Source organism: Podarcis liolepis (genome assembly GCF_965112155.1).
Source record: "Podarcis liolepis genome assembly, chromosome: 8".
Classification (NCBI taxonomy): domain Eukaryota; kingdom Metazoa; phylum Chordata; class Lepidosauria; order Squamata; family Lacertidae; genus Podarcis; species Podarcis liolepis.
Genome location: NC_139560.1, coordinates 57,547,873 through 57,574,777, shown reverse-complemented (window position 1 = coordinate 57,574,777; position 26,905 = coordinate 57,547,873). Strand labels below are relative to the sequence as shown.

Genomic DNA, 26,905 nt, shown 5'->3' with positions numbered 1-26,905 from the left:
AAACCCCAAGCATACACTAAATAAAAGAACTTAAGCTTTGCCACCCCAGTCCCTCTCTCCCGTCTGTCAGTCCCCTACAGTGCCTACTATGGCTGTACAGTGGTACCTCTGATTACATACTTAATTTGTTCCAGAGATCCGTTCTTCACCTGAAGCTGTTCTTAACCTGAAGCACCACTTTAGCTAATGGGGCCTCCTGCTGCTGCCGCACCGCTGGAGCACAATTTCTGTTCTCATCCTGAAGCAAAGTTCTTAACCCGAGGTACTATTTCTGGGTTAGTGGAGTCTGTAACCTGAAGCGTATGTAACCCGAGGTACCACTGTACAGACAGAAACGAGGGAGACATGTTTTATTGCAGCTGGGGAAGATGAAGGCATAGAATTAGGTATTTCTACATCTTGTTGACAATGTTTCACAATGTAATCAATGCTTTAGAAGATTAGACAAATTCCTGAGAGGATAAGAGTAGTTAGGCTCTGCCTTCATGGTCAAGAGCTATTCTGGTTCTGAATACCAATTGCTGGAAACCGCAGGAAGGAAGAGTACTGTACTCTTGTGCTCAGGTCCTGCTTACCAGTTTCCCAAAGGCATCCAACTGGCCTCTTCGAGAATAGGACGCTGGACTAGATGAGATGAGGCACTGGCTTGATCCAGCGGGCTCTTATGTTCTTAATTTCAATCCCTGTCATATGCAGGTAGGGCTGGAACAGACTCCAATGTGAAACCCCGGAGAGCCACTGCCAACTGAGTGAAGACAATGCTGAGATAAATTGGCCAATGGTCTGAGTCCATATGAGGAAGTTTCCATGGAAATGCAGTAGCTCCCCAATCTACAGTCCTGGGAGTCCAAAATTTGTGGGCTGAATATTTATTTGAGGAAGGCAGGTGTAAGGGCAAGGAAGAAATGAGTCCTTATCCAGATGCATAGGTAAGTGCTACATTCCCCCCCCCACACACACACACATACAAAGGGAGGAGTGATTACTTACTACTTTGTTCCAGCAATCCAAGACAGAAGCTCAAAGCTACAAAGTGCTTAATCTAATTAAGTCTGCGTTAATGGGCGTAGTCAGGATTTTTGTTGGGGGCGTCAGAACCTGAGAATTGTATTTTTATTGATTTTTATTTATTTAGGGGCACCTGCCACCCCCATGTCTGCGTTTCTCGTCCCAAAATCTTTTTTATTTTTTAAAAAGACAGTGACTAAAGTCAAGCGTTTGTAACTTCACCATTAAAGCAGGTTTTCCTCTTTTGTGGTTGGGCGGTTGACATCTCAGCACAGCATGTTCCCTATTTCGTGGACATTTGGATCGGCCCTACTCTGCTGATAGACCAACGTGGCTCCGGCTGCAATTGTATACCTATTTACCTGTTAGCAAGTGCTATGGAACTCCATGGAGCTCCTTTCCGAAGTCTGCTTGGCGCATCCTAGCCTTCCTCTACCTTGCAGGTGCTGGACAAAACGAGAGGAGAGAGAAGCAGCACCTCGCTTTTAAAAGGAATATGCGGTCCTAAGTTCACAGGGCGGGGGAGAAAAGAAGGGAAAACGAAAGCGGAAGCACCTCCCTGGACGCTCTCCAGCCTAGACTGAGGAAAGGAGGGAGGCCGCTCTCGGGGCCTCTAGTCCCAAAACACCCAATCACGGGCTCCGCTCAAAAGAACGCCACGCCTCCGCCACGCCCCTCATTATTTAACAAACGAGCCTTCCCTTTGGCCGTGTCCCCGCTGGGTTTCCGTAGATGAGGAAAGGCACCCTCCCGCTACTCCGCCGGCAGTTGACGGGCCGACCGTTGAAAAGCGCTTCGTCAGGTGACAGGCGGTTGGCTTCCTGATGCGCGCGGGCGGAGAGTAGTAGCGCGAGGGAGGGGGCCGAATGGATGAGGCGGCAGCTGAGGAACCGCCGCTGCTGCCGCCGCCTCCGCAGCTGAGCGGCGACAGCGGCAACGTCTCTCAGAGCCACAGCAGCGCCTCCGGCATCGGGGAGGAGGAAGAAGACGCGGCCGAAGGAGATGCCTGCGGAGCGGAGCTGCTGCTGGCCGCGGCGGACTACGCCGGGTACCTGCTGCCCTCGCCGCTGGGAGGAGTCGCCCCAACCGGGCAGGTGAGCGCAATAACTCGCCCGCGTCTCCTCAGGAGGGGAAGCCGCCGCTTAACCGCAGCCTCGGAGCGGGGAGGGAGAGTTGGGTCGCGCCGCGGTGCTTACCTCGAAGCAAAGCCTCCCCCCAGTTCGGGGGGGGGGCTCCCAGGTAAGGGGGCGTAGTGGGCTCACCCCTTTAGGCTGGACTCCCCCACCCCATGGGCGTAGCGAGCCCCCCCCAAATCAATTAAATAAATAAATAACTAAGAGTAGAAACTGCAGAAAGATTTTGACAAGATTTTTCTGAGCACTTTGGGTCCAAAGAAAGTAATTTGAAACAACCGTTGAGACATTTCCTTCAGAATCCGCAGAATGACAGATGGGTGTCCTAGCCCCCCCCCCAATAAATTATGACTACGCCCATCCTCTCACCTCCGATTTTATGCAACGCAGCAGCTGTAGGACTTTAGTTTATGGTCTTACTGGCCTTGGACTTTGTGAGGAGTTTCTTTCTTGGAGGTTGATGGGTATTGCTTCCATTGTTCAACCAAATCCTGTGTCTGTTTACTCAGAAGCGAGCTCCACTTTGCCCTGAGTTTCTTCCAGTCCATGTGTTATCATTATTAATTTCTATAATGCCCTCATCCGAAAAGCACAAAAAAAGACACAACATAGTAGCAAACAAAAACTCCACCCCCGTTGCAGACACAAATTAAAAAGGTTATCGTTTAATTAGCCAAAGGCCTGGGAGAAGAGTGTTTCTGGTGCCCAAAGGTGGCACCAGGCGAGCCTCTCTAGGGAGAGAATTCCACATAAGAATGCCCTGTGACGTTTGCATTTTTATTTACTTTTTGCAGATTGAAACCTTAGACAAGAGTCTGGAAGATTTGCTGACAAGGGTAGATGAGTTTGTGGGGATGTTAGACATGGTAAGTCTAAGAACACAATAGATACGGTCAGCCACTGAAATCAAACTACCTTTAGGCATGCTTTCTCACCAACATGAAATTAATAATCTGAATCTAGCTTGTTTTAACATGTAGCATTCCAGTTTTTGTGGCATCCCAACATTACCCGCAGGCATGTGCAGATTTGCTCAGATCAACCAAACAAAAAATGAAATAGCCTTAACCAATTGTTCTGAGCCAAATAGTTTTGTTTAGATTATGATTGTTCTTTATATGAGCACTTAGACACAAATTCTTTACTTGTAGTGGCCTGTGGGTTTAAATAACATTTTATTCATTCACTTAGATGATGTTTGAGATCTCAAGTAATCTTAATGCTGTTTAGAATTTTTCTTGTCTGATATTTTTCTAGATTCGAAGTGATTCCTCTCAAGTAGTAAGTGAAAGTGTGCCTCATATTCATGCAAAGGCAATGGAAATGAAGCAACTGTATAGAAAGATTGACAAACTGGAGGTATGTGTTTCTAATGTCAGTACCACAGCCCTTTTTTACAGGACTACTTGGAAATAATCTTTGGGCTATTTTCTTTTTGATCCTGTAACATAAATATATTCACCCAATCCAAACAATTGAGCTCCAAAATTTGTGTAGAACTTCCCAGCTGGAAAGGAGAAGTTTCCATGTCCATTCCTTTTCCTGTGTGCAGATGATCTTGTAGATTGGGCACATGGCCCCTTGCTGTTCTTAAAACTTAGTTTAAACTGTCACTCCTGTAAATTTCAAATAAAAGAGGAGGAATGTGGCTTTGTAGCGTAAATCAGTGTATCCAGGCACACTAGGGGAAGAGCTTGCTATGCTGTCTTGGCATATACAGTGGTATCTCTGTTTTCAAACGTAATCAATTCCGGAAGACCGTTAAGAGCTCCAGAACGTTCGAAAATGGTAAACTCAATATGGAAGCCTCAAAATGGAAAACTCAATATGGAAAACTCAATACGGAAGCCACGTGACATGTTTGACTTCCGAGGCATGTTCGAAAACCGAAGCATTTGCTTCCAGGTTTGCTGCGTTTGAAAACTGAAATGTTCGTCAACGGAGACGTTCGAAAACCAAGGTATCACAGTATAATCAGTCATCTTACATTGTAAAAATTATGACTCACTCTTCAGATTTCAAAGGAGTTTAGAAGTTCAACATATAAGAAATCTTGGGATTCTTCATTTCTGTTCTGTTTCCCACCACCCAAAAAACCCCTACTGTGCTTCCAATACTTTTTGTAATTATGTAGTTAGAACTCTTGACGTAGGTAACACTGACTCTCAAGGTTCTGATTTTTTTAAAAAACAACAGATTATTCAACCACTGTGTAACATGTGTTAAACAGATTTTGTTGTTGTTTAGTCGTTTAGTCGTGTCCGACTCTTCGTGACCCCATGGACCAGAGCACGCCAGGCACTCCTGTCTTCGTTAAACAGATGCTTTCCCACAATCTAATGCAGTTAAATGTGCTTTGAAATGCATTGATTTTCATGTACTAAGTCTAAGCTGGAATTTGGAATGTGGCTGTAGATCAGATGCCAGTGGTTTCTGACATGTGTACAGAAAATTTGGTTTTTTATATGACCAATAGAACTATTTGAGCAAAGAAATGTCCCTTTAATATTCTCCCATATTGCACCTGTTCATTGCTATCGATCTGTTGTTGTCTTTCAGGTCTTTGTAAAAATGGTTGGAAATAGTGTGTCAGGGATGGAAGAACAGATCACAAAGGCAGAATCAGACCTTGGAACGTTCCCAAATACTTTCAAAAAATTTCTACACACAATCAATGTGCCATCTTTCCTTAATGTAAGTTTTGTTCCTCAACTATGGAAATGCTTGCTATAATAATGTTATTTGATATCAAATATCATAAGCTTTTGTTATGTTCAGATGTCAACTTACTAGATTAGTTTGTAAGCCCAGGAGAACAACTTTGGCAAATCTCCCCACTGTTGAGATGATTATGATGATGATTCATTAAGTAGAGGTGTGGTTGGTTGATCCCGACAGTCAACATATGGATGTGTGGATTTAGATACATAAAAGGGAATGAAACATAATGCAATCTAGATAACTTTCTTGGAGTGTTATATCCCTCACAGACATTTGCTTACAGCGTGCTTCTTCCCTTCAAGGGTTGCAGCCCACCCCCCACCCCACCCCTGCATTTATCTGAGATGGGAAATGGTTTGGGGGGGGGGACACAGGAGATTTGGAACATGCTATATGTGCCATGATTGCAAAATACTGTTTTATTAAATGTAACCCCTAAGTACTCAATTGTTAACAAAGGTATGCCCACAGTGGCCAACCTACCCACCAACCAACCAACCAACAGAAAGATTCATACATGATTCACCTTGCTATTTCATATAAGTCCTCCACAGGTGAATAGAAGTTACTTGCTTCCATGAGAAATGAATGACAGTCAGCTCCATTCTTTCTCAGTTCCTTTTTGGATCTTGCCTGTTTTGTTTTTCCGGGCACGGTGACTCATAAATCTTTTGCCTTACAAGTTGCTATAAATTACAAGTGGGGAAGAGTACTGTTGCACTTGGAACCTGCTTGTGGGCTTCTAATCTAGTTTGGCCACTGTGGGAACAGAATACTACTGTACTAGCAGGGCTCCTCTTAAGCTACCACTAAAATTGTGGGGAATTCATGATTTATTTCTGTTTGTTCTGTTGTGAGCAAGTATTTTAACATGCAGGTTTTAATTCCAGAAAACATCTTCCTCAAGGCAGAATCAAACAGTTTATGAACCTCCTGATCTCTTCAAGACAGAAGACTACTTTCCTTCCCTTGGTGAAGCACAGTATATGTGATTTAGCTTGACAATGACATTATTGACAAGAGAGTCTTATCTAAGTGAGTTCAGTGCTGATCTTAGGTAGTTGCAATTCTTTGGAAATTATGTCCTGCTGCTTCCCATGTGTCCCAGGCCCTCTTCAAACATATTTCAGCTTAGTTTTGTATAGAATATACTGTTTTTCCAGTCTTCCAACAAGGTGAACTATACACTCATGTTTGGCAGCTAACCTTCTAAGTAACCCACTTTGAAGGCAGGGAGAGGGAGATGGGGTTGGGTGGAGGTAAGCACACTCTCATGCCATATAGACATAAGCAGTCCTTCCCCCTCCCTGATTTTATGTGTAGGAAAGAGGGTAAGTGTGTGCAGAATGGGCTTCCTTATGATCAGCTACCTACCAAACACCTTTTTTACCTTTCCAGGCTAGAGAGTGTCAGGGAAGGCAAGTGGGGAAGTAACATGTAAGTTAATACCTTCTTTTCTTACACCTGCCCCCTAAGGATGCCATAAACACACACCTGCCTTTTTTACTTGTCAACATTGAAAGGCTAGGTAGAAGCAGGTATACTTTTCTATGTGTTCCTTAGATCTACAGCCCCTTCTTTGGACCTAAAATGAATTGTGGGGAAATGGAAGAGGCCAAGCAATAGAACTCATTTTTGTCTTCCTCTGCCCAGGAGTAGACTGGCATATGGGCAACCAGTTGCCATACTCTAGTAATATTTTCTTGGTTATTCTCATTTCAGAAATTGGAATAAAAAAATGTATAAATACCCAGCTGCAGTTAAGGGATTAAGAGGGGAGAAAACAGGAAATGTATGCTTTTGCATCTCACATTTTTTATTTCTGCTGCTAGTATTAACCCACATACCACAAGGATATTTTAAAAAAATATTCTGTGGTACTTTTAAGTGCAATAAGGACCAAAACTATACATTCATGCCCTTTTAATGAATGTATCTGGATTCAGTTCAATGTATTGGGTGGAAATGCACTGTTTAAACAAGGAGAGGCAAAAGCTGCAGTCAAGTCAAACAGCTATAGGTGCTGCCTACCGCAACAATTCTGGGGAACTGTTGTTGACAAAGCCCTTTTTGATGAATACCTTAAAACGTTTGTATGTAAAATGCCAAAAGCAGTGGCCAAAGCTCTTATAACTTAAAATCTAATTAAAGTTTAAATAAGATTCCTTAGCGTATGAAGTTTTTATTTTTAAACTATAAATATGTAAGGTTGCACTCATAAGCCCACTTGTTTGGGATTATGGCCAATGAATTCATCAAGATCATACTCTCTAATATAGTGTTATGGCATGCCATCCCCCCACCCCCATGGCAGCCTGTTAACTCTCAAAATTTAAACTGTGTGCACTGGTTAAAAAAGACTGGCAACCCCTCATCTATATAAGTCAACTCTCACATTGTTACAGAAACTAGGATGTATTTTTATTAAAAGAGGATTATGGAATTTGGACTTTTCCTCTAGCAGTGAAACTATTTTCAATGCTGCCATATTGAGAAACCTAGCCAAAGGCTTTTGCAAGCACAAGTACTTTCTGCACCCTCTTGATAATCAATTCTTCACTACTGTACAGGGGATACTGGTGGGGAGATAGAATGTGGTTCTTTTCGGGATAGTAGTTCTTAATTATGTATTATAATCTCACCCAAACATGAGATGACTAACATAACTCTACAGAATCAAAGGGTGCACAGAATGTATTCAGGAGAATGCAGTGGCAAACGAAGCTTTTTCTTAATTCTCTTTCAGTCTGAGTGGGCTGCTACATGATTAAATGGAACCATGTTTCATGTAAAACACTACCTGTCAGGAAAGAGGATCCAACCTAAGTGTCTCACTAATATACACAGCCTGCATAGGCAATGCCCCTCACCAGTGCATATCCAAACACCCAACACACCTGTGGCCTGAAGTAGTGCTGCCAGGGAGTTTTACAGCTCAAGCCTGCCTACAGGGTCTAAGACACAGTATACAGGAAACAAAGAGTTCTCAAAGGGCTGCTTGCTTGAATGCTGCTTCATTACATCACTTTAAAAACTTCTATACACATCTAAAATTGAAAACTTGGGTTTATTTGAAGTCAACAGATCAATAGCTCTAACATGTAACAGACCAGGCTCTCTCCTACTGTAAGGAGCAGCTCAAGCTTTATGTGCTCTTCTCACTCCTTCATAATCCTTGGCGTCTAGAAAAATTAAGAGGAGCTGTTCACGAAAGCACCGCTAATGCACCTCTATTCACTTCCATTCTTGGCAGATCATACATGCAGTATTCAGACATGTGCTGTAGTGAGAGCCAAGCATAATAATTAGCACTGTCATATAATTTATCCTGCAACTTAAAATAAGCTCACATATTAACTTTGGCCAAGTTGAAATTCAGCCTAGTTGGTCGGCACTGAACACAGATATTTGCACTTCAGTCAGTTTTGATTTATAGGTCGTCATTTCCCAAACCAAAGTTGATTTTTCCTTAACGTCTGCAGTGATTTTTGTTTTGTACTTACTGCCAGCATCTGGGTTTCAGGTAAAAGCAGGTTGCTTTTGCCACTACTTTTACCTCCTAGTTTTTTCCCCACAAAATGGCAGAGGGAGGCACTATTCCACATTCTCTGGGCATTCTCACATGAATGGATGAAGGTCAAAGTTAAAACAGTAGAAGTAGTAGTAATCACCACTACTTCAGCTCACCCCTGAATCCATTTCTTTCACCAAGTTCTGGCATATACATAAGAATCAATGCTGAAACAAAAGTAAATAATCTACCTGTGCCTACAGGACCCCCATTGCAGAATTTATTTATTTTTTGCACTGGCATTATTCACTGTCAGATGAGATTGTATTAAAGAATAGAACCAAACCAAAAAGCCCTCTGAACAATTTTCTGACATTTATAGAAACTGAACAGCCTATAATGCAACTGCTTAAATTGCACAGTTATTTACATGCAGTTTCACCTTAACAAAAATTCTCTTGCCATAAAAGACACGTTAGTAACTAGAAAACAATGTCAAGTCAGCACACCAAATATATCATTTTCTTTTCTTGATGCTAAAGTAATAAGGTGTCCTAGTCAAGCTGAACAGAATGTTAAATGTTGGTGGTTAAAACAATAGTATTCTGTAGAGATATCAGAACATACATTGCTGAAAAGAAAGAGACAAGAGAAGCAATAAAACCTGCCCCTGTTCTCAGGCCTATTTGTTTTTAAAGAGTACTCTGCATGTTCAATCTCTTGCCTAACTTTAGACAAGGTTGTCATCTGGGTGACGCAGGAAATAATTCAGCTACTGTAATGATAGCAAGAGCTTTCAATAAACATTGATTCAAATGCAGTGAGAAACTTGAATAAACTCAGGGCCTGCACTAGGCTAGTGTTGCTGAAGTCTTTGATCCCTTGCCCCAAACAAAAGTGGCTTGGGATTATTTGCTAACATAGAGCAGAGCAGCCAGTGAAAAGCCTTCATAAAGTGTACATAGCCAAGTGCTGCTTGGAACAGTATGCTATGTCATCAGAGCTCCCAGCAAGCAATAGAGCCATATGAAAAGATCCCTAGGTTGTCATTATAGCTCAATATCAAATGGACAGCTCCTCCCTCTTATTTATTCCAAAATGCAAATCAAGGATTATTAAACCAAAGTTTTAACTTCAGGGGAGAAAAGTTGCCATTTTTATGTAAGCCTTCATAGTTTCTTATTGTAAAACAAATAGTTTAGAAAACAGTGCTTGCAAATCCTTGGCTTACATGTTTCATAACTAAAGACAGCAACTGCTACTTTTCAATTAATCAAAGTTTCTGCATTTGTTATAGCTGTCACTGGTAAATCTGTTGTTAATTTGGAGAGCAATCTGAAGATTAGGTTACAAGTTAACCATATTAATTTTAAAGACAGGGGAGGTGGTTTTTTTTAAATTATGGCCCTCCTAATAGTTTTATTATTTTATCAAACATATACACTTTTAGAAACAATTTGTACTTTTAAAAAAAAGCCAGGAAAATTGTTACACAATTGTATAAAAACCATAGGCAGAGAAAACTACCCCATGAACAGCAAAAAAGAACAAAACAAAAACCCAGAGCCTCAGGTATACTATACTGTACCCTACTGCCACAAAGAACACACAGCCCAAATGAAAGAGGCACTGCGTACTAATCTTTTAATAATCACAAGAAACTAAATCAGTGAGACAATTCAAAGAATCATCGAGTTGGAAGGATGCCGAGGGTCGAGTCCAACCCCCTGCAAAGCAGGAATCTGAACTAAAGCATCCATATCAGATGCCTGAATATGCAATCTTGATTGCTTTATGAGTTGTTTTTTTTAAAAAAAAAAATTACACATCTTCTGATTCACATTTTAAATTCAAACTGTGCTTCACATTTTTAAGTTCAGACATATTGAATCCCAAAAGCACAGAAGGCTTAAGATTTTTTATTGCCCTTAGGCAGGTGTGTCTCTTTCTCCCAAAGAATGATGCAATGTCAACTTTCCAAGCACACAGGCTGGATGACAGTAACTCTAACTCCTTTTTAGAGGGATACGGCTTCTTGTGAAAATAATCTATAAGAAACAGTTTCTGAACTTCATTTGAGCACTGTTGGAATGGCTTTGGATTTAATGCTAAAATGTGAAGATTCTCAACGGAGGGCTGGCCCTTAGTTTCAGACTTATGATCAGTCTTTTGTCTCTTGGAAGGCACAAAAGTCATTTCCTTAGCTGGAACTTGGGCTGTGCCACTGTCTATAATCAGGAATGGCTGGTCATCATTCATTTGGTCCTCTGCAACAGGATAAAGGTGATCAGATAGTTTCCTCTTTGTTGAGAGAGAAGGATCATCATGATTTTCACCATTCACAAGTGCCAGATCTTTCTTCTCGTCGAGTTCAAGCTCCATCTTCACAGCTGGGGTGCTGTCTTTGGGAGCGCTCCGGCAGCGAAGCAGATGCACAGCAATAGCAGTCAGAGTCATGTTGCCAGTATATACACCACAGCAGTGGATACATTTGAAAGCTGGGGTCTTTAAAATGGTGTGCACAGTTGGCATGATATGGTGCCTGTCCTTCAAATGGAACTCGTAGGCTTCTAGGCTAGTGAAAACACCGTAACAAAAAGGGCAAGTTGATACTTTCTTATTGCCATTATTCATATCAGCAGTCTCATGTTGCAGCTTCATGTACAGAGGAATAAGTGTCCTTGAATTTACCCCAGCAAGTAATGCTAGGTATACTTCTTTTTCACAAAGTTCTTCTTTTACAGTTATGTTGAAGTCAAAGTGAGGAAACACCAGGTCACCTTCCGAATCACTCTCAAGTTGAAAACCTTTGTCATCATAATCTGCATGTAGTTTCTTCTTCCCCTTATGTACAGTTTTAGTATGATCCACAAGGCATTTTAGGTCGTGAAAAGTACTGGTGCAAAACAGGCAAGCTAATCCATGTATGAAAATATGTTCTATAAGCTCTGCCTGAGAGAGAAAACATTTACAAGAAAAACACCTGACTGTCTTATCTTTTAGCCATCTCAGAAAAGGTGCACAGGCTGCAACTTTGTCTGTATCAAGCTTGCCCGTCTTCCCTGAACTGCATTTGTGAGCCACTTGCATGTGCACCTGATAGACGTTTGATGGGAAAAGCTCACTGCAAACAGGGCAAGTCTTCCACTGCTTGGCCTGTTTAAGGGCTAGGCTCATTGCAGAGGCAGAGGCAGAAGTCTTGGCAAGGGTATTCGTGGAAGAAGTTACTACTTCAGAGGAAGGCACAGTAGCTGGAGCCTGAGACTGCTGAGTAACTGTACTAGATTGCATCAGCTGAACAGGCATCTGAGGAGGTGGAGCTGTTGTCACCCCTCCACCCGCTGGCACAGGCAAAGCTACTGAAACTGGGGCAAGGGTATACGTAGGTATCCCATTAACTTGTCTGCCAGTTGGAATTAACTGTCGAAGGATAGGTCCCGCAGTCAGTAAAGTAGCATTCTGAGAAACTCCAGGTCTGACAGACGGGTTTACAGGAAGTACTCCTGGTGCAACAGGCTGATTGAACTGGAGAATCCCAGGTCCAACTGACTGGTTTACAGGAAGAACTCCAGGTGCAACAGGATGATTAAACTGAAGAACCCCTGGTGGGATCGCCTGGGTGACTGGAAGGACCCCAGGACCACTGGGCTGGTTCAAGCTACCAACAGGTCGGTTTACAGCAAGGACGCCAGGTGAAGAAGGCCTGTTTACAGGAACAGAGCTAGCCGCAATGGGTCTGTTCAGAGAACCAGCAGGCTGAGTTACAGGGAGAGACCCCGGCAAAACTGGACTGCCAACGGCCCTAACAGATTGATTAACAGGAAGCAGGGTAGGCCGGACAGGCCGAGTGAATGAAAGGACTCCTGGAGGAACAGTTCGACTTATGCTCCCAGGAGGCTGGTTTAGGCAGAGCATGTCAGGTCTCACTGGCTGCTTCACAGGAAGTCGATGAGAAACAAAGACTGGATGAGGAACTGCAGGCCGAAGAGTCACATTGTTCGGACCTGCTTGGCTAGGCAGTAGTGTATGACATGACTGGGCAACTGAAGCTGACGATGATGGATGTGTCAGGCTACTGGAGGCACTTGGTCCAACTGTGTTTGGGACTGCTTTTGTTGGCACCACATTCTGATTCTGATTCATTGATGGAAGTGAAAGTTGGATACATGTAGGAGAAGGTGAACCCACTGAAGCAGTGGTAGGTATCAGCGATGGTGTGGCTCCAGCTGTGGAAGGCTTGGGTGCAATACTGACGATATGCTGTGACTTTGCTTGTCCTGATTTTTTAGGCTGCACTGAAATTATAGGTCTCAATATATTCTCCAGGTCTTTGTGTGCTTCAGATGTCAGGACATGGTATATTAAAGAATCCCGACTGTTTGCAAAAGCATTGCACTTTTTACAGTAGTGATCAGTAAAATTCTCTTCACTTTCATCAGGCCTCTCCTCAAAGTATGTGCTTATTAGGCTTTGGAAATGGGTTACCAATACATGTTTCTTCGTATTATAGTATAATGTGTCTGTAAACTGACATTTCTGGCATATGAAGTTTACTGCATCACTCCGGAATTGTCTCATGCCACCACTCACATTATAGTTTTGAATTTTTTTCTTAGAGTGAAATATACGAAGGTGTTTCCCCACTACTTTGGAATGAGAAGCAAATGCACATTCTGGGCAAGGAACAACTAATTCTTGGTCAACTTCATCTTCATGGTAACGGTTCAAGTGGTTTTTGAAAGAAGAAAGAAATTTTGATGAGAATTTGCAGAGGCTACAGCAGTACGGATTTGTTCTGTATCTCTGAAAAACAAGAAAAGGGGGCAGTTACTTCAACTGGCATCTACAAAAGGCATATTTATGTTGATTGCCCAATAAAAATACCAAAGTTCTGAAAGCCACTATACTAATTTCAGTCAACATAAAAGTTTCTTCAGGCAATCAAAACTTTCCACATCCAAGAGAGCATTAACAAAAAGCCAATATCTTATGCATTTATATGAACACAACTTTCTCATCACTAATATGCTTGCATAACAACACAAACTGTATGCAGAACAAGCAAAATGATGTAGATGTTTTATGTTGCTGTGCTGGCAACATAACCTCATCCCATAGCCCCATTCAAAAACTGGGTGAAAATTTGGATTCTAGCCAACACAGAAAACAATGTGGGAAAGCTACTGCTTGGTGATCAGTTAGTCACCAGGAAACAATAATACAGTTTCTTTACTCTTTGAGATCATCATTTTCAAGACCATCATTTTCTTTTCATCTTCTAATCAGTCATTATAATGGCATCCTAAAAAAATAAATAATACACCAAGTTCCATGTGAACTTAAGAAAAGCATGCACACCTCTTGCTATATTGCAATAATAATAATAATAATAATAATAATAATAATAATAATAATAATAATAATAATAATAATAATAATTTATTATTTATACCCTGCCCATCTGGCTGGGTTTCCCCAGCCACTCTGGGCGGCTTCCAAAAGAATATTAAAATACTGTGATACATCAAACATTAAAAGCTTCCCTAAACAGGGCTGCCTTCAGATGTCTTCTAAAAGTCTGGTAGTTGTTGTTCTCTTTGACATCTGGTGGGAGGGCGTTCCACAGGGAGGGCGCCACTACCGAGAAGGCCCTCTGCCTGGTTCCCTGTAACTTGGCTTCTCGCAGTGAGGGAACCACCAGAAGGCCCTCGGTGCTGGACCTCAGTGTCCGGGTAGAACGATGGAGGTGGAGACGCTCCTTCAGGTATACTGGCTTCTAAGATCGATAGCCATCTAAGAAACAGTTTGCATTGCACAGTTGATCCCATGCTGTATCACAAAGGCCAAAATAAATCCACTAGGTATTTACAAACCAGTGGGCTCAAACAGCATTCTGAAAACTGTAATGAATAAACATACCCTTCTTCTGCTCACAGACTCCCAAAGAGACACATCACTCCACGAAGTGTTGCAGAAATATTTTTCTCCTGGGTCAAAACTTTTCAGGGTCTACGAAAAAACAAAGATTTCTAAAAGAGCATGCAACTAAAAGAAAACCCTATTTTATACAATTCTAAGTCAGTAAGTTCATTATGTTGGATATAAACTGCAGGCTGTATCCAATGCTTCTGCTCCATTCACTCACAATACCTCCCTTGCACAACAGGACTCCCCCCTGCCCTGCAGTCCCAAAACACCAGCAAAAACTACTCCAGAGAGTTGGGGGACCCTCTGAAGCAGATTTTAGGGGCTAGTGAGTAGAGGCGGCACAAGCACAGCTCTACTCACACAATACTGGATACAACCTCAAAATTAAAATTGTAATTTGAAAAATATATATGCTATGTTGCCTTTTTCCAATAGTGGATTTCAAAGTGTGGTAAAGTTGGTGAGCTTATCAGATCTTAAGGCTTCCCCACACTACTTGCTTCTGTGTGGGTAATCTACAGATGACACTGAGCGTGGAAGGTATTAACCCAAGCTATAGAGTCTCACAGCTAGAGTTTTCTTTACAGCTTGTCTCCCCTGCCTTTCCAACTTTGTTCAGATTTCAAGTTTAATACTTCTATATCAAGTGTAGTTTATGGAATTTGAAAGTTTTAAATATTTGCAATTAATTGGGCTAGACTTTTAAAATGCACAATTTCTGGTGTATCTGAACAAGCTTTGCTTGTCAAGAAACTATAGTCATATCTCTGAAGTTAAAGTTCTGTGTGTTTGATGTAATGAAGTGCCCTGGTGGAATGTGTGTTTGTGACTGACCTTGATTTCATGTTTTTTTAAAAAAAAAAAATAACTTAAAAACCCCTATGCATAATCTTTAATAAACCAGTGAGCTTCAAAGGCAACCTAGCCAGATGGATGGGGTATAAATAATAGTAATATGAAAATGAAAAACAACTTGGGGGAACTTCAATTTTTCCTAAAAGAGCAAACAATATTTTGCTCATCTGCTTGGCGCAAACTTTTAAGACTATCAACTTCTGTAAACAAAAAAACAGGATATAGTGACAAATCATGGCAACAATGCATGGAAGGGTAGGTTTTCACTTCATAGTAATGAACTAGCCAGTAACTAGGGGTGGAGCAACAGCAATATGTGTGTGATACCACAACAAAGCCAGGCACAGCTATCTGAATTGCTATACACATTTACAATGTGGCCCCGTTAGCTACATGTTAACTTAGTCATCTGTATTCACACTGTGTGTATGTTGTTTCCAGACTCTACAACATCGCCACCAGCTTCTGCTGCTTTTACACAGCAAAAAATACAATTCTATTCTTGCTTTACTTTCCCCTCAGTCTTTCCAAAATTCAGAAAACCATTAAAATATTATTTACCATGCACAACAAATAGTCAAAGCAAAACAATGACTAATACTCCTGCACAAATTCACCAGAAACTCATGCCAACCTCCTGTTAAGGCGTTAGTTTTATTAGTGAGGAAAGAGCTTTCTCATTGCTGAGATGCACCTGGCTAAATCTGGTGACTTCCCTATTAGTGTTACTGGGTAGATTGAACTTTGTGTATGAAAGAGCTCAGATTACAGCACTGGTCATGGGTCGTTGGTTGTGGTCATTATCAGGAAGGAGTGGATCCTTGTGTAATTGTGGAGTTACCTGAACACTTTGAGAAGAGGTTGTCTGAGAAGACTTGGAGAATTGCCAGACTTCGGGATTTTAAGTTGTTGCAGGAATAACTGCAAGTTGGCTTGTGTGTGGACTTTGTTAAGCAAGGACTTTAAAGTACAGAAACCCCTCTGGTACCAGAAGGAGAGAAGCCTACATGTAACCTGTATATAGTGTGTAAATATGTAGTGTGTGTTTTGTGTGTGTCAAGTAAAACAACTGGTTCATGTTGGTGAGCTTAACAGCTTTACTGAAGCTTCCATAGCATGCACACCGATAGCAAAATATATAGGTGTTGAAGATAAACACACACTCCAACAGCTCCCCAGCAGCCACCAAGACAAAATTATCTGAGCAACTAGTCCTTTATCCAGAAGGAAGCCTAGTCAAATCTCTGCTACCAGTTCCACAAAGACACACTTCCTCTTTCCCATTCTTTTCTCACAATAAAGGAGGAAGCAGGAATGCCCAGTCTTTTTAACTGATGTGCATTCCCACTCCAAGTGAGAGTAGGTTGACTGTATTTGAAGTAATCCTGTTTTTAAAATCTTATGTTTTGAGCTTCACAGCCTCAGATTAATGTACCCAATGCCAATTTGCTTGAATCTGTAAGCTAAACAAAGATCTCTCATTCCATTCATATTTTTATGTGACCTATCATAGTTGGTCTTTTTTCTAGCTTTACAGGTGTTGAAGGAGTTGTGTATTCTGTAAATACTGTTTCTTGACAAGCGAAACTAGTATATTAGTACTTCCTACTTCTGTGCAAACAAAGCTTTCACTTACTTCTACGTTTATTTTAAGAAAAATAGACACATGAAATATATCAAGTCATGTTTCATAGGATGTAATCTAAGAGTCATTCTAAATGAAACACGAGGAAAATGTATTAAATAAATAAATAAATAACTGAAGAGTTCCAATCTGCAAACCTGTCTCTTAATAAAGAGTCAATATGCATGCTACAAGTAAATCGCCAAATTGAATCTTATAAAAAGATAGTTGAAGACCTATGATCACTCACACAGTGACTTACAGAGGATCTCATGATGTTTTACTCATGGACAATTGTACTGGAACTGGTTTTCCACTCCTCTTTTTCAAGCAATATTTCCACACTTATAAGACTCATGAGCTCACTTAAGAAGAATGACAATAGAGAACTATAAGGGTCTTACCTGAAGTAACTCCTGGCAGCTGTCAAGCCCAATATCCTTTAGAATACCCTTTACTTTCTTCCGAGCCTTCCTTATATTATCAAGATTTTGCACAGGAATTTGAAGCATGTTGAATTTTGCCTAGAAAACAAGGTGACACAACATATATACATCATTTTGTTAAATATAATATTTCAAATTATGCTTATGCAATTAGAAAATTCAAATTAATCTCACTTTCATTACTGAGTATTTTAACAAATGAGTATATCTGTAGATTTTACACTTTCTGTGGCAGACAACAAATAATACATATGCAGCTATATTTATCACAGGAAGGTTGCAATTCCTGTACACACTTCCCTGGGAGTAAGTGCCACTGAACACAATAAAAATACAGTAGCACTACCTGTACGCGGGGTGGATTTTACTAGTCAGTAAGGCTTGATTTAAATCTTTTTTTACAGAAAGACTCATTTTTGCTGGTATAATCTTAATATTTACAACCAGATGAAGGTTTCATTTTTGGAATAATAAATTTTCAGAGTAGTTTTTACAGATATCCAAAATTACTGATTTGGTTTATACTAACAGAAAAACAAAGACAGGCAATAAAATTATTGTTTATATTTGGACAGCTTTTCTGCTGTACTTTATTGGAAGGAGAGAAAAACATTTCCTTAATAACAATTCAAACAATTTATTTAACTAAAACAATAACATTATTGCATATGTATCCATGTTTGTTAACTGATGTGGTTAAACTATTTTTTTAACAAAAAACCAGACTGATGATGAAAAACTTAAAACAAATCCTGATTTCCTGATGAATAGCCTTGGAACTATAATGTAACTTAAATAGCAAACTATCTTTAGAAAGATTTTCCTCCAAAAGCATTTTATTTTAAAAATCCGATTTAAATCAAAGAAATCTGATTTAAATAAAAAAGCCCAATTTAAATAATAAAAAAATCCGTTTTTTAAAAAATCATTGATTTTTATCCACCCTGCCTGTACATGAATGCTACTGCTCAAGTTCTTTATTGCTGAAGAGGTGCAATTCTGCTGTTCAAACATTAGCAAGAGAAGCCAAATATAAAATTGCAAGTGGAGACCACCACAAAACTTCAGTATTTTCCTTCCAGCATCTATTTGTCTGAAGAAGTTGCTCAAAGTACTAAGTTACTGAAATGTAAGTAGTAATCTGTATTAAGAGTTTAGAAGCCAAACTCAAGGTGTGAATTTCAGATACACACTTCTTTAGTTTGATTGCTATACACTGCCAAGTGATATGTCACAATACTAGCTGACAAAAATAGCTACATCTTTCAAGACATATGATGTGCATGCTACGCAATACCACCACCAAACAATCCATAGGGCAAACACAGTTACAGCCAGAAAGCCATACTACCTCACTACCAACTGTGTTCCCTAATAGGTATATACAATCTTCCAAGCTAACTGCTACTTGCAAGAGCAAAATCATACCAGGTCCTCAGTAGGGACCCCCCCCCATTCACCCCCAGCTTTGAAAACATACTATGGTAAGTATCACATGCACTTCCAAGTTTCTACCTATTCAAGAGATATGTTAAGAGATGTTAAGATTTTGGGGGGTACCTAGTAATATGATCCCAAGATGCAGAACATTCAAAATGCTATGACAAGGTCATTCGTCTGTTTATAAGAGTACAGTGGAACCTTGGTTCTCAAACTTAATCCGTTCCAGAAGTCCATTCGACTCCCAAAACCGTTCAAAAACCAAGGTGTGGCCTCCAATTAGCTGCAGGAGCTTCCTGCACTCAAATGGAAGCCGTGTTGGACATTCAGCTTCCGAAAAACGTTCAAAACTCGGAACACTTATTTCTGGGTTTTCAGTGTTCAGGAGCCAAATTGAATGAGTACCAAGGTGTTCGAGAACCAAGGTATACCAGAATGTAATTACCTGATGCAAAACTGAAAGCAACAGATACTGCTATACCGCCGAGACTGTAAGCACGGGCTGAGACACTTTTCAGTTGGCAAGTAAAAAATAATACCATCAATTGACTACAATAAAGTATTCCATGAAAAATGTTCTTTTGTATGTGGTGACTTCTAAAAACTGATAAGGGTGTCATTTGAAAGCTTGGTATTAAGAGGTTTTTTTATATGGATGTTTCAAGGACTTCTTTTTCCAAAGAGCAGAGATTGTTCAAGGATGCATTTGTAGTAGCTGCATTAAAAATTCCAACCAGAATGACATCTAGTGTCTAACCATCTTCTCTAACTTAATGTGATGGGCATGGTAACTTACTTCCTGTATAATAAAGCCAGCCTATGATTCTTCTCCCATAACTGCTTGCCTTTAACCTTGTAACTTCCCATTTATTGTACACAAATAAGATATAACCATCTTGTATTGAATTACTCGTCATGGGTGACCAGGAATTCCATGCAAGCACATTCATGGAACTTCATCCAGGTGAGCGAGCAGGCTGGTGGAGTGGGGTACAAATCATTGTGTGCCTCTTCTGTCAGCTCATCCATCTTCAATGCCAGGAAACAAAGTACCTTCCTCCCAGGCTAGAATGGAAATGCAAGAGGATCAGAGAAATTGCTCTGTCCATGCTCCATCAACACACTCAGCTTCCACAATAGCTGTGGTGTGGAGGAAGCAAAGTCCCTTCCTTCCTGACCAGTACAGCAATGAAGATAAAATATCCACAGTCCAATGAGGAACCCATGAATTGCTCCAATCCTTTTAAAAAAGCCATTGCCACATCTTAATTTTAAAAACTTACATCCTATGCTTCCATCGCAGTCACAATAGTGTGGCAGTGAATTCTGTAAGATGTAACATGTTGCCTTAATTATTTACCGTTTTACCCTCAGCCTAGTACCAATCAATTTCATCAGGTGACTCCAAGTTCAATTTTCCCCACCATTTCTAATTTTATAAGCTATCAATGTTCAGGTTTTTCATATTTTTGTTCAGTGCTAGCCACAGGTTATTCATTATTCAGCTAACACATTTTTTGCAAAAGCCATATCGCGGCATAACCAGAGGATGAAATGCACATACAAACAGAAGACTGCAATGCTAAATAGCCAGTGTGGTAGGATTCCAGCAGGTGGAAGAAGCAGGCAAAGTTTCCAGTGCAACTGGATGCAACCAAAGCTTTCAAAACATATCCAGCACCATGCATGTACTTCTTCCCTTTCCATCCCCTGAGCATGCTGTGGCTACTTAGAACTGTTGTCTAAGAGAACAACACATTGCATTGGTACGCGAGTAACTGCCATGCATAAGCTTGTTAACTGTGCTATGCACAGCTGCTTACTTAGCCAGTGTGGTGTAGTGGTTAAGAGTGGTAGACTCGTAATCTGGTGAACCGCTCCTCCACATGCAGCTGCTGGGTGACCTTGGGCTAGTCACACTTCTTTGAAGTCTCTCAGCCCCACTCACCTCACAGAGTGTTTGTTGTGGAGGAGGAAGGGAAAGGAGAATGTTAGCCACTTTGAGATTCCTTTGGGTAGTGATAAAGCAGGATATTGAATCCAAACTCTTCTTAGCAGTATCAGACTGGAGCTGACAAAAGTCAAAGCAAGGAACCTTCCCACAGTGCAGCCCACCACATACATGCCTGCTCTCCATCTTGAACCATGTGCCAGGCTCCTCTTGAACTCTGTTCCTGGGATACACACTTGCTGCCTGAGCTTTCATAGGTAAGGAGACAAAAGTGTCTATGTTTGGCCTGGGAGCACTGAGATGGAAGGTAAGCTGTGCCTACTGGAACAAAGAACTTTCTCCTCCTTTGTTTCTCTTGTCTGCATTTATTTGGAAAGTGTGTGAGACAAAGTCATGAGACAAAGATCTCACCTTCTTCTGACTCAGGGTCTTGCCTCTGATGTAGCCCTCTAAAACTGTGGACCCCTGAGCACGTAGAGGGGAAAGCCCACCATAAATCTACATCTTCAGCTGCTTCAGGATCAGATCTCTATAGAACTTGTATGCAAGACCTGGACTGGAGCTGTTCCTGACCCTAGTGAACTGGAAAACATAATTCCTGGACTGGACTGCTCCACTTTATACATGATACATAATTTGGTTTGCTCACCACTTTCTCATGTGAGAATAATGTTTTGCATAACAACATAGTCAACATGAGACAGAAAATAGTGCTTTATTTTTCCATGAAAAATGTTCTGCTTCATAGGTTCAATGGTAACAGTTACCCCTTAAAATATGTTAGGCAAGCAAAGTTTTTAACCATTTTTTACTATATATATATATATATATATATATATATATATGCAGGTTTTGGTGTCCTCGGGTGTCTTCCCGTGTAAAAGTTGGGGTGTCTAGGCGACGTTTCGACGAGGTCTCACTCGTCATCTTCAGGCTGGTGCTTTCGGCTTCTTGTTACTGGAACAGAGCCTGGCTCTGTTACTGGCTCTGTTCCAGTAACAAGAAGCCGAAAGCACCAGCCTGAAGATGACGAGTGAGACCTCGTCGAAACGTCGCCTAGACACCCCAACTTTTACACGGGAAGACACCCGAGGACACCAAAACCTGCATTCCTGTACCCGTGAAAATCTACGAAAAAAAAAATATATATATATATATATATATGCTTTCGTAGATTTTCACGGGTACAGGAATGCAGGTTTTGGTGTCTTCGGGTGTCTTCCCGTGTAAGAGTTGGGGTGTCTAGGCGACGTTTCGACGAGGTCTCACTCGTCATCTTCAGGACACACTATCTACCGGAAAAAAACACACACCAACCGCTACTTACATGCACAATCACACCACCACCCTGCACAAATAAACTCCGTAGCCAAGACTCTCATCTCCAGAACCAAACGCCTGGCTGACAAAGACCACTTGACAACTGAGTTACAGAATCTCTCAAATGTGTTAATCGCCAATGGATACCAGCAAAACAGGGTTACGAAGCTAATCCAAAAAGAAACACCCCCCAAAAACCAAGACACAGAAGAAAACAATGGCATGGCCCTCCTTCCTTATATCAAGGGCACTACAGATAAAATTAGCAAAATCCTCCATAAACACAATATCAAAACAGCCTTTTGCACCAACCAAAAAATAGCCAATATCCTCAGAAACCCCAAAGATAAAATCCAGTTGGAAAACCAAGGGGTCTATGAAATACCCTGCAAAGTCTGCCCAGCCACGTACATTGGACAAACAAACAGACGAATAAATGCACGTATCGCAGAACACAAGAATGCCGTCAAAAAAGAAGAAAAAACTTCCTCTCTTTTCCAACACATGAAAGAAACAGGACACGAAATTAATTTTGCAGATTCCAAATTGCTCTTTAACATGGAACATCACCACAAGAGAATAATCATGGAAGCCATCGAGATAGAGAAACACCCTCACAACATGAACAAGCGTGACGACACGTCCCGCCTGCCAGACATCTGGAAATTAGCCCTCCCCACAAAAACCGACACCAGAACCAGAGGCACACAGAACGCCATCACCAATCAACCACACCAGACCCAAACCCAGACCCTCTCCACAGATAAATTACAGACACCATCCAGTAGCCAAACCATGGTGGCACCTCCGGATGCTGCACCCCCCTGCAATCCCTACACAGATCTGGCTGGCACAAGACACAAAACCACAGCTCGCCCCTATACACGAAGCCAAGCCAGAGCACAACTAAGTGCAGTACAGCCATCTTCTCAGAAAAACTCTTCACAAAGCTCAAGATGTCAAGACACGAAGGCTTTAGCAACTAATCCACACCTAATGACCCACCTAAGTGGTACTCAGAATATCACCCAAGAAATCACTCAAGATATCCCTCAAGTAATTAAGGAACAAAAGAAGAAAAGGCACATTAGCCTGGGAACTTCCTCTCTGCCCAGAACATTGGAGGCTATACACCACACCCCCTCAACAGTATTTATAGGAACTCAAACACTGAGATCCTGCTCTGTTCCAGTAACAAGAAGCCGAAAGCACCAGCCTGAAGATGACGAGTGAGACCTCGTCGAAACGTCGCCTAGACACCCCAACTTTTACACGGGAAGACACCCGAGGACACCAAAACCTGCATTCCTGTACCCGTGAAAATCTACGAAAGCAAATATATATATATATATATATATAATAAATAAGCATACTAAATTAGAACTCTCTAGGAAATCAGAAAAGAAATTCCATGGAAACTGAAAATAATCCAATACAAATTCCACTATGTTAATTAGCCTAATCACTGAATATTAAGGGCAAAAGAGCTGACAGAGATAAATGACATAAGTTTGAGCAGCAATGGAGTTACAAGACAAAGACCAAGACCAAAAGAACCATAAGGAAATTTTACATTTACATCAGTGCACAGGAGAGAACTTCACTTCACTCAAAGCCTTCCCTTGGCTACAATTCCAATTGCTGAAACAATAATCTGCCATAGAACATGGTGTTTTGACTCTTAAGCAGCAAAATTCCAGCCATGACAGATCTCTCCTGCTCTTCCTTGTTTCAAGATCATGATCTGAAGAACAATTCTGTGCACAACTACATTCGAAAGCCTCTCCAGTTTGATCTTAAAATGTGAAGATGCATTAAACAATTTTTTAAAAACTAATATAAGGCAATCAAGATTGCATATTCAAGTCATCTGTCAGGGATGCTTTAGCTGAGATTCCTGCATTGCAGGGGGCTGGACCATATGACCCTCAGTCTTTCCAACCCTACAATTCTATCATTAACCTGCCATCATTCAGCATGTCTACTCTGGACTAAACACTCAGGCCAAGACAGCCATGACAACACTGCTGACTAGGAGAAGCAACAAACACACTACGTTTTCTTTAAAAGACTACATTGATACACCTGCCTGCAGAAATACCAAGTTTCCACATAGAATTTATGAGCTCCTGAAGCGTTTACTACATCAGCTGAAGAGAAGGGCAGAGGCTGGAGAAATAACTTTTGAGTTGAATGGTGTCCTTTTCCCATCCTCAGCACCCCCTGGGAAATTCACCAAACCTACTGCACCTGGAGCCAGGTGCGGTAATAGGTAAAGGTAAAGGGACCCCTGACTATTAGGTCCAGTCGTGGCCGACTCTGGGGTTGCGGCGCTCATCTCGCTTTACTGACCGAGGGAGCCGGCGTACAGCTTCCGGGTCATGTGGCCAGCATGACTAAGCCGCTTCTGGCGAACCAGAACAGCGCACGGAAACGCCGTTTACCTTCCCGCTGGAGTGGTACCTATTTATCTACTTGCACTTTGACGTGCTTTCAAACTGCTAGGTTGACAGGAGCCCACCTTGGTACCTGCTTATAAATGCAAGCCCTGCCCAAGAGACAATAAAGAAGCTGCAGCAGAAAGGGCAGAGGCTGGAGAAGGAACTGTGAATGGAGGGGCGGGTTATTTGTATCAGCAATTATTTGTTAACTGTATTTCTGTAAACTGTTAATTGCATTAATGCAATTATTTGTTAAATGCATTTCTGTATTATTTATTGTTTGTTGCTGTTTCAGTTTACAGTACTTCATTTGAGAGATTTTTTAAATATATTAAGCTGCATATAAATGGAGTAAAGAAAAAAATAGTGCTTTAGTAAGAAGATAAAGAGGGCAAAATCACAGAAACAAAATGTGTCTGAGCTGCAAAGTGTTACCTCTCTCATTTTCCTTCTCACTTGTATGTGAGCACAGGACTTCTTCCCTCTTCTCTTGTACTGTCTCCTCTGCACCTTTGGTTATCCTGCCTTTCCTGATGATCTCCCTTTCTTAATCTAACTGTGGGCCAGGAACACATTTGCAAGGGAGTCAGGTTCAAGCCTTTACAAGCCTAAAATGTTAGATTTCTCCAGCTGCCATATGGTTAGCCACTATAACCAAAGAGAGGCATGCACTTCTAAGGCCATACAGGCACATGACTTTGTGAAAAAGGTTCTGGATTCCAGGTCTCAGTGGAATATGAGTTCTCTCACAGACTCTTCCATTTGTGCATGGAAATACAGATCACTTGCTGGAAACAGACCAATCACACATACAGTACCACAGTGACTATTAAATGCAAGATCCTAAAATGTGCAACGCTATCAACCAACCCTCAAGTGTTGGGACCAGAAAAGTACCACACTAGCCAGCCACCACTCTATAAACAGCCTGGACAGCTTGCTCCAGTCCATCTCTGTAACTCAAACCCCGTTAATGCACTTCCTTAAAAAATCACAACCTTAAGCAACCGGTTTAGTATTCAAAAATGATTTTTTAAAAAAAAAAATGGGTCTAGCTTTCGCCACCCCCCAACGAAGCAGTCGAGAGTTTACAGGCTTCCTGAAATCATTCATGTTTCACATGAAGGAGAGCGGCAGAGCTGGTGCTGTTAAACGCATAATAATAATAATAATAATAATAATAATAATAATAATGCTGCAAACACGAATGCCTCACGACATTCCATCCTCCCTAGCCGCCGAGGAACCCCCGGACTTTATTAGAGCTGGTGGCAGCGCGGGGGAGAGGCGAGCAGGCTGAGGGAAGAAGCCCTTTCTTCCCTTCGCGGCTTTCCCCCCCTCCGCTCCCGCGGAAGGGAAGGCGGACTTCCCCACGAGGCTGGGGTTGCCCTCTGGCTGTGGCTTGGCTGGCAGCGCACCGAGGCGGCTCCTGCCAAGGCGGCCTGAGGAGGGCGGAGGCCGCCCTGGGCACCAGAGAGCCCGGGCTCAGCGAAGCGCCGCAATGTTGCACTTACCTGCCCGGGCGGCAGGGGGAGCCCGCTGCCCGCCCGCCGGTTCTTGCGCTCGTGCCTCTCCGAGGCGCTTGGACGCGTTGCAGCCTCCGGCGCCACCTCCTCCTTCCGCGGCCGCTTGCTTGGTCGCCCGGCTGCTCGGTCACTCCTTCCGCGGCCGCCCCGCCCTGCCCCGCCTCCCGGTCCCGACCTGCAGCCCGCGCTCAGTGGCCCAGCAGGACGGGCAGCGGCGGCAGCAGCAGTACCAGGAGCAGCCGCAGCATCCTCGCCCCGACCGCTCGCCCTGCAGCGTCCGACCGGGCGCCCCGCTCAGCCCCACTGAGCCCGCGCTCCCATCCACCCACCTCCGGCTGCTACTCCTCCCTCCTTCCCAAGCCAGAAAGAGAAAATGGCGCTCGATTTGTCCAAGGAAGTGACGTCGGCCCTCATTTGCATGTCAATCGGTGGACCAATAGGGAGGCGCGTGGTCCAGGGCTCCCATTGGTTCCCTCCATCAGCACCAACTCTCCAGGAAGGATGGTGGGGCTTCTTGGGAGCGCTCTGGGAGTGCTATAGAGGTGCCCCCCACCCTTAAACTACTCACCTGTGCCCTCCACTTCCCTTCCCTTGCTCTGGCACAACTCCTGGAACAACTCCGAAGTGGAAACTCCCGCGTGATTTCGTGCTATGACGTCATTTTCAAGGGGGCGTGGCGCTGTGACGTCATATCATGTGATGCCATCACGTGGCCATGCAGTATTTCCCTTGCATATTTGCACAGAATGTTGTGGAAGCCTTGTTTGCAATCAGTATGTTGGTGAAATCCCACCTTACAGCCAGCAGCCAATGAAATGCTGCCATGTCAAAAAGCTTTGCATCTCATTGAATGAGGGAACCACTGAAGCCTCTGAGGGAAAGTGTTTCACAAGGTTCACACTTTTCAACAGCATATACACCTTGACATACAAAAAAATGAGGAATACTCTTTCCTCAAAGAGTATTCCTCAAAGAGCAGGAAGGATAAACTAGATTGTCTA

At 42.2% G+C, this 26,905-nt stretch overlaps 3 protein-coding genes across 7 annotated transcripts in view; 2 read left to right on the top strand and 1 right to left on the bottom strand.

Moving 5' to 3' along the window:
* The window catches only part of CARMIL1 (capping protein regulator and myosin 1 linker 1), a 336,439-nt gene that overhangs the window by 284,875 nt on the left and 24,659 nt on the right, over positions 1 to 26,905 (top strand). The gene's annotated exons all lie outside the window — the stretch shown is intronic.
* On the top strand, positions 1,717 to 7,024 carry BLOC1S4 (biogenesis of lysosomal organelles complex 1 subunit 4). Its single transcript, XM_083518847.1, has 5 exons — positions 1,717 to 2,102; positions 2,936 to 3,007; positions 3,399 to 3,500; positions 4,701 to 4,835; positions 5,753 to 7,024. The coding sequence occupies exons 1-5, from the start codon at positions 1,875 to 1,877 to the stop codon at positions 5,852 to 5,854; spliced, it is 639 nt and encodes a 212-aa protein (XP_083374973.1). The 5' UTR covers positions 1,717 to 1,874; the 3' UTR covers positions 5,855 to 7,024.
* Positions 7,911 to 26,535, bottom strand: ADNP2 (ADNP homeobox 2). Of its 5 annotated transcripts, XM_083518604.1 has the most exons (5): positions 25,893 to 26,286; positions 20,490 to 20,614; positions 17,185 to 17,304; positions 14,293 to 14,382; positions 7,911 to 13,176 (listed from the first exon to the last, which is right to left on the bottom strand). In XM_083518604.1, the coding sequence occupies exons 3-5, from the start codon at positions 17,290 to 17,292 to the stop codon at positions 10,195 to 10,197; spliced, it is 3,180 nt and encodes a 1,059-aa protein (XP_083374730.1). In that variant the 5' UTR covers positions 17,293 to 17,304; positions 20,490 to 20,614; positions 25,893 to 26,286; the 3' UTR covers positions 7,911 to 10,194. The 5 variants fall into 5 exon arrangements, with proteins under 5 accessions (XP_083374730.1, XP_083374733.1, XP_083374732.1 ...); XM_083518607.1 differs by lacking the exons at positions 20,490 to 20,614; positions 25,893 to 26,286 and adding an exon at positions 26,473 to 26,535; XM_083518606.1 differs by lacking the exon at positions 20,490 to 20,614 and having other exon boundaries at positions 26,234 to 26,410.

What these genes read in the sequence shown, in the direction of transcription:
- BLOC1S4 (XM_083518847.1), top strand. Translation starts at nt 1,875, where the DNA reads ATGGATGAGGCGGCAGCTGAGGAACCGCCGCTGCTGCCGCCGCCTCCG. An exon ending in TTGTGGGGATGTTAGACATG is followed by an intron (nt 3,008 to 3,398) that starts GTAAGTCTAAGA and finishes ATATTTTTCTAG; the next exon opens with ATTCGAAGTGATTCCTCTCA. An exon ending in ATGTGCCATCTTTCCTTAAT is followed by an intron (nt 4,836 to 5,752) that starts GTAAGTTTTGTT and finishes TTTTAATTCCAG; the next exon opens with AAAACATCTTCCTCAAGGCA.
- ADNP2 (XM_083518607.1), bottom strand. Translation starts at nt 17,292, where the DNA reads ATGCTTCAAATTCCTGTGCAAAATCTTGATAATATAAGGAAGGCTCGG. An exon ending in GCTGCCAGGAGTTACTTCAG is followed by an intron (nt 14,383 to 17,184) that starts GTAAGACCCTTA and finishes GTTTTTTCGTAG; the next exon opens with ACCCTGAAAAGTTTTGACCC. An exon ending in AGTCTGTGAGCAGAAGAAGG is followed by an intron (nt 13,177 to 14,292) that starts GTATGTTTATTC and finishes CTTGTTTTTCAG; the next exon opens with AGATACAGAACAAATCCGTA.